We start from the raw sequence: 7,179 nt of genomic DNA on the forward strand, positions 1-7,179 counted from the left end.
AACCGTTTGAAATGACATTTCGAAAAATAGTTCAACACAAATCATTGCTAACTTAACTATGTATAGAAGACTTTATTAGTGAGATGTTAACAAACTGCTATAACTACTAGAAATGGATAAAAGAATGATAAACTCTTCATAATAGATAATTAGCTGGTAATTAATCACAACCCTTCCACAGCTCAATAGACATCCATTCCGGCACATAGGCAGGCACAGTTCAATCCGATAGATTTCTTATCCCTTGCGCGCAATTCCAACCACCTTTTCTGATTCGGTACGAACATCTCCGGCGGAAGTGGTGCCTTCTCGTCTCCGTTCTCTTCTACAAGGATTGTATCGTTTTGAAGAACGAATATTACAGATATCCAATTATATAATTACCTTCACCTCTGCGGCCTTCCTTGGAACTAGGAAGTATCGATATTGTTTCGTCTGGTTTTCGAAGCAGTAGCTTGCCTACACCTTCACACATCCGTAGAGCTTCGTGCTGAGACAGGACGTCTTTCAGCTTCTTATCGAGTGAACCACACTTCAATATCCAATCGGCAACACCGTCAAAGTCCTTGAGTAGATTCAATGCACCATTACAGCTGAATTTGGTCTTCTTCATGTATATGTGGTCCAGCCATGCTTCGCAGATGATCTTGAGAGTCAGTTTAAGAATGTCAAGGTCTTTAGTGGCTTCTATCACTGGCAAGTAGACCTGGTTGAAGAAGTATGCTACGTATTCATTGGCAGTTTCTTGTAGGACTTCCGATTGCCAGTGTCGGAAATGTGGGAAACATAGCGTTAACGAGGCCAGACTAGTCGTCCGACAGACCACAGCTAGAACGTCGGTGCATTCTGAACAGGCCTTTTTAAGCTTCCGAATGTTCTCTTTGATTTCTGAGATCAGTTTTTCACGTAAGGCAACACAGACCTGCACCTGAACTTCCAAGGCATTCGGGGATACCAGCTCAGGCACTCGTAGATACTGTAACTGTTCAAGACATAGATTGATGTCGCTGTGAACCACCTTGAAGAACATGGTCATATTCCAATCGGTGCAGAGGGATCGTGCCCTGTTGCCAGCCCAATTCCTCATTGAGTGGATCGAATGATCCATCCGATGAAGAACAGGAATTTGTTCAACTAATGGCAACTCATTGGGAATGGTCCCAATGTCGCAGGTGTTAGACAGCTGAACAAGCTGGTACAAAAGCTCACTCCAGACCTTTCCGCAGTTAGTTCCTTCGATCTATGAAAACAAGCTAAGACAATGTGTTCGAAGAATGTCTGTGAACTCTACTCACCGTTAAACTAGAACTGTAAAATTCTGATTCTTCAAAGGGGTAATCTACCGGCAGACTGGATGCAACGATCGCCAGTCGAAACTGTCGGTCCCAGATGGTGCTGGTGACATGCACCGTCAGGGTTTCACCCAATCCTTTCAGCATCGAAAGGATTGGTTCAGGGGCTTCGTCTGGGGTTATCAAAGACAACCAGTCACGCAAGTATTTGGCACAAGCCGGTGGTCGACATGCCAACGGTGAATTACTCCACCACAGGACTACGTGCTCCAGTGTTCCACCAACTTGCGTCCAGAGACCGCGCGTTCCTCGATTGACCCATTTGATAAGCTCGGCTTTGTTGAGCTGTTTGTCAAAGGCAGAAGGACACAGCTTGATCACCTTCATCAGTATATTGGCGATAAAGATTTCCTCATCTGCGATGAGGTTCTCCAAAAGATCGATTCCCTCCGGTTCATTGACCAGGTAGTTGATGGAATTGTACGCCACCGCTTCTGCGGCCATTTCATCGAAGAAGTTAATGGCAGGATCCTAAAAAAGAAAAGTTGTTATTTAAGAACTCGGCAAGATCATGTACAGTTGTTCCACGTTGTATTCGGTTTCATCTGGTGCCCGAGACTCCGGCTTTACGATGGGAGATAAAGTCGCGGATTTAGATGATGCTGTTGGATGTTGTAAATGCATATCCCCGCTTGCTATCAGATTGAAGCTGTTTTTTCGTCGATTGTTCAAATCCTCCTGGAATTGGTCTTGTTGAACCTTAGAGCCGTCATTGAAGTTGGCTGTCAGTGTCCGCAGAATCTCCATGCTCGATGTGTCTGACTCATCATCGTTGTCGATAGCAGTGGTAGTGGCTCCTTTACACGTCACCAAGAGGCAGTTGATCAGCGTTGCACAACACTGTTCCGATCGTTGCTTCGTTACAATCTGAAATTTGTGTTAATTACTAAATGTATTTTCCCAAGGATATCGTAAAACCTGCAAAACGGTCCCAATGTCTATCTTCTTCGGTGTAGACATCAGAGCTGGAAACGAGTTGCTACAGATTTGCGCTCCAGCTTGCGACTTTGCCTGCGTTGTCTTGAGCGCCAGTGCGACGCTCTCGTTGTGCAGAGTAGACAGTAGCATGGCCCCATCGATGACCACCTCCGAGCTGTACATCAGTCCAAGCATCAACTTCACCATCTTGTTAATGATGAAGATCAGCTGAAAGTGCCGTTTGCGAAGGTTCTGTCTAATCAGATGTGCCTTTCGGTTGAGCAGGATTTTGAAGAAACTTCGCTCCACGTTCTTGTCAGCCGATGAAGCGGACATCCGTATCAGCCGCATCTGGATGTGGGCCGACAGCTCGAACCCCTGACGACTTTGATGTAGCAACCGTTCGAATTCCTACAATCGGATGTAAATTAAAATATCGAGTCACGTTAAATATGTAGCCACGTGTTTGTGAATGGAGTATTCTATCAGCGTCGTAAAAACCAGGATTCGGCGCATTGAAACTGTCTCGGAAACAACCGCGAAAGAGAGATACAACAAACTAAGGGTTTCTTAAAAAATGGTTGCAATGAACCTAGTCTTGATTCGCCTGCTAAAAGGCGTTTTGCCTCATGAGTTTTCCGGCAACGAAACATCACCACTTTCTTGAAATGTGAATATTATTAATATGATTGAGTTTGGTTTTTAATTTGAATATGGCATCAGCAAGCTATATTGTTTAACTGTAGCGTGAGGTAGAAACACCCATGCAAATCGTTATAGCTAAGGCATAAAAGCAGTCTATGCTTAGCTAGGGCATATTGCCCCTCCTTCCCCTAATTAACGAGTAAGGAAAAAAAATACAAAACAACCTTTGAAACTACTAGAAGGAAGGAAACAGAGAAGAAAAAGCTTAATACTACAGTCTGGTCTGGTCATATTTTGTTAAGAATTATCTTTCCCTATTTCGATATAAATATAACTAGGCTACTAGACCACCTTAGGACAATAACAAACATAACTGTAACAAAAAATGACATTTGTGTTGTCGTTTTTCATAGTAACTAGCTTTTTTCGATCAATTTTCTCCCCATTCCTCGATCTCTTCTTATCACGATTCCCTTCAATCATCCTTCAATCTTCAATCATACATGGTATCAGCGTCTTAATATGAAATGTTGCTTTCCGGCAGCTGTGTCTAAGGGGCCCCATACATGCTCCTACATGTTGTACAACTTTGACTCCGCCCCCAGGGAAATTTGGTTCGGTCGGACCCAAGTCGGATCGTCTGTGGGCAAGTTGTACGACTGTTGGACAGTACAACTTGCCCACAGACGCTCCGACTTCACTCCGACCGATCCAAATTTCATGGGGGCGGAGTCAAAGTTGTACAACACGTCGGAGCGTGTGTGGGGCCCTTAAGATGGCAGCCCCACCATAGTGCATAGAGACCTTATTTAGGCTAGATTTGTGAACAGTAGTGTAGTATGGTGCGAAGGAGGCGCATAGTACTTCATTTTGGCTGGTGTTTTTCGGAAGTACGAAGGAGGCGCATAGTACTTCCGATCGATGCGAAAGTGACTTGCGCGGTGGTAGAACGGTGAACTTTTCCTACGGCGTAAAGGAGACGCGTGGTGTTTTCGCTGGATGCGAAAGTAGGGGAGAGACGTTCAATATGCGCCCCCTAAGCAAATCTTCGAATTTAACGATGATAATGGTCGAAATTATGTACTTCCAATGTGTTAACCACTAATTTAACTTATCATCTATGATACGGAATAAAAATTTGGACGAAAAACCAATTATATTCCGAGAAAACGATTTTATTTTGAAGCGCTGCATTTTCGTGCAATTTTAAACCATGCGGGTTGAAACGCGCCACCCCGAGGCTAAAACGCGCCAGCCTAAAAATGTAAACAAACAGCAGTGAACTGACAGAAAAATCAAGTATTAATTTAAGAAAAGTCCTATTCTCGTTTCCACTGCAATGAAATGTTAATTAACTTTTTTTTTGCTAAATTTTCGTGTAACTAGTTGATGTGTGCATACAAGACATGTTTATTCTTTAATTTATTTGGTGGGCGCATGTGACCTTGTGCATTACGGAGCCAAATCACGATTTTCTGTGCATGGTACATGTATCACACTTCCAAGAAGTGAGATCTTACGGTCTACATGAGTAACCAACGATCTATCGGACTGCTTCGAATGTGATATATGCCTATTGTGATACGTAGAATAGAACGTGTTCACATCATAGGTTCTTGATAGTCCAAGAAATCTCTGGATTAAGGCTATAAAGTCTATAGAAGCAACAAAAAATCGATCGGACGGTTTTAAACATGGTACATGCCCTTTATGACACATAGAATAGAATGCGTACCCAGCATAGGCTCTTGAACATCCAAGAAAGCCCTGGAATAGGCCTTTCGGTCTACACGCGGAACCAAAAATTTCTTAGATTGTTTCAAATATGGGACTTGCCCTTTGTGATGCACAGAATATAATGTGATCAAAGAATGAGTTCTTGGCCATCCAAGAAATCCCTGGAATAGGCCTTTAGGTCTACATGCAGATCCAAAGATTACTTGGATGCGAAGTGGTATTACCTGTTGTCATGGGTTGTAGGTATTCTACGAACTCCATACATTCAAGGTCTGTTGATTAACCTTCGTATTGGAGGCAGATATTGAAGAATAAACAAGTTGTGTGACCCCTTCTTGGTATATGTTTGTATTCCAAGTAGTTCTTTATGTTGTCACTGATGCCAGGTAGTCTACGAACACCATAGATTCAAGGCCTGGGGATCAACCTGCATAATGGAGGCAGTTATTGAAAAATAAACAAGTTGTGTGACACCTCCATGGTATATGTTAGGATTTCAAGTAGCTCTTGTTGTTGTCGTGGGCTCCAGGTAGTCTACGAGCTCCATAGAGTCTAGGTATGTTGATCAACCTCCGTAATGGAGGCAGCTATTGGAAAATAAACAAGTTGTGTGACCCCTTCTAGGTATATGTTTGTATTCCAAGTAGTTCTTGTTGTTGTAATTAGTGCCAGGTAGTCGACAAACTCCATAGAGTCAAGGCCAGTGGATCAATCTCCGTAATGGAGGCAGTTATTGAAAAATAACCAAGTTGTGTGACCCCTAGTTAGTATATGTTTGTATTTCAAGTAGTTCTTGTTGTTGTCGTGGGCTCCAGATAGTCTATGAACTCCATGGAGTCAAGGTCCATGGGTCAACCTCCGCAATGAAGGCAGCTATTGGAGAATAAACAAGTTGTGTGACCCCTTTTTGGTATATGTTTGTACTCCAAGTAGTTTTTGTTGTTGTCATTGGTGCCAGGTAGTCTATGAACTCCATAGAGTCAAGGCATGTTGGTCAACCTCCATAATGGAGGCAGTTATTGAAAAATAAACAAGTTGTGTGACCCCTTATTGGTATATGTTTGTATTCCAAGTAGTTCTTTTTGTTGTCGTGGGCTCCAGAAAGTCTTCGAACTCCATAGAGTCAAGGTATGTAGATCAACCTCCGTAATGGAGGCAGCTATTGGAGAATAAACAAGTTGTATGACCCCTTCTAGGTATATGTTTGTATTTCGAGTAGTTCTTGATGTTGTCACTTATGCCAGGTAGTCTACGAAATCCATAGATTCAAGGCCTGGGGATCAACCTACGTAATGAAGGCAGTTATTGAAAAATAAACAAGTTGTGTGATCCCTTCTTGGTATATGTTTGTATTGCAAGTAGTTCTTGTTGTTGTCGTGGGCTCCACGGTGTCTACGAACTCTATAGAGTCAAGGTCTATAGATCAATCTCCGAAATGGAGGCAGCTATTGGAGAATAAACAAGTTGTGTAACCCCTTCTTAGTATATGTTTGTATTCTAAGTAAGTTTTTGCTTTTGTCATTGGTGCCAGGTAGTCTACAAACTCCATACAGTCAAGATCTTCGGATCAATCTCTGTAATGTAGGCAATTATCGGAGAATAAACAAGTTGTGTGACCTCTTCTTGGTATATGTTTGTATTCCAAGTAGTTCTTGTTGTTGTCGTGGGCTTCAGGTAGTCTACGAACTCCATAGTTTCAAGGTCCGTGGATCAACCTTCGTAATAGAGGCAGCTATTGTAAAATAAACAAGTTGTGTGACTCCTAGTTAGTATATGTTTGAATTCCAAATAGTTCTTGATGTTGTCGTGGGCTTCAGGTAGTCTACGAACTCCATAGAATCAAGGTCCATGGGTCAACCTCCGTAATGAAGGCAGCTATTGGAGAATAAACAAGTTGTGTGACCCCTTTTTGGTATATGTTTGTACTCCAAGTAGTTTTTGTTGTTGTCATTGGTGCCAGGTAGTCTACGAACTCCATAGAGTCAAGGCCTGTGGATCAACCTCCATAATGGAGGCAGTTATTGAAAAATAAACAAGTTTTGTGACCCCTTATTGGTATATGTTTGTATTCCAAGTAGTTCTTGATGTTGTCGTGGGCTTCAGGTTGTCTACGATCTCCATAAAATCAAGGTCCATGGGTCAACCTCCGTAATGGAGGCAGCTATTGGAGAATAAACAAGTTGTGTTACCCCTTTTTGGTATATGTTTGTACTCCAAGTAGTTCTTGTTTTTGTCATTGGTGCCAGGTAGTCTACGAACTTCATTGAGTCAAGGCCTGTGGATCAACCTCCGTAACGGAGGCAGTTATTTATTGTTATTTATTGAAAAATAAACAAGTTGTGTAACCCCTTCTTGGTAAATGTTAGTATTCCAAGTAGTTCTTGTTGTTGTCGTGGGCTCCAGGTAGTCTTCAAACTCCATAAAGTCGTAGACAAATACTGTATATGTTCGCATTCCATGTGGTGCATGTTATTGTCATGGGTTCGAAGTAATCTATGAAATTCGTAGAGTTAGGGCCTGCTGATTA

The 7,179-nt window shown here is 42.4% G+C and overlaps 1 protein-coding gene across 2 annotated transcripts; it reads right to left on the bottom strand.

The window, feature by feature from the left end:
- Positions 1-57: 57 nt before the first annotated feature.
- LOC134219243 (uncharacterized) lies at positions 58-2,727 on the bottom strand. Of its 2 annotated transcripts, none has more exons than XM_062697948.1 (5): positions 2,271-2,727; positions 1,881-2,219; positions 1,296-1,823; positions 385-1,240; positions 58-322 (listed from the first exon to the last, which is right to left on the bottom strand). In XM_062697948.1, the coding sequence occupies exons 1-5, from the start codon at positions 2,619-2,621 to the stop codon at positions 183-185; spliced, it is 2,214 nt and encodes a 737-aa protein (XP_062553932.1). In that variant the 5' UTR covers positions 2,622-2,727; the 3' UTR covers positions 58-182. The 2 variants fall into 2 exon arrangements, with proteins under 2 accessions (XP_062553932.1, XP_062553931.1); XM_062697947.1 differs by having other exon boundaries at positions 58-325; positions 2,271-2,724.
- Positions 2,728-7,179: the final 4,452 nt, after the last annotated feature.

This window comes from Armigeres subalbatus, chromosome 3, assembly GCF_024139115.2.
Source record: "Armigeres subalbatus isolate Guangzhou_Male chromosome 3, GZ_Asu_2, whole genome shotgun sequence".
Classification (NCBI taxonomy): domain Eukaryota; kingdom Metazoa; phylum Arthropoda; class Insecta; order Diptera; family Culicidae; genus Armigeres; species Armigeres subalbatus.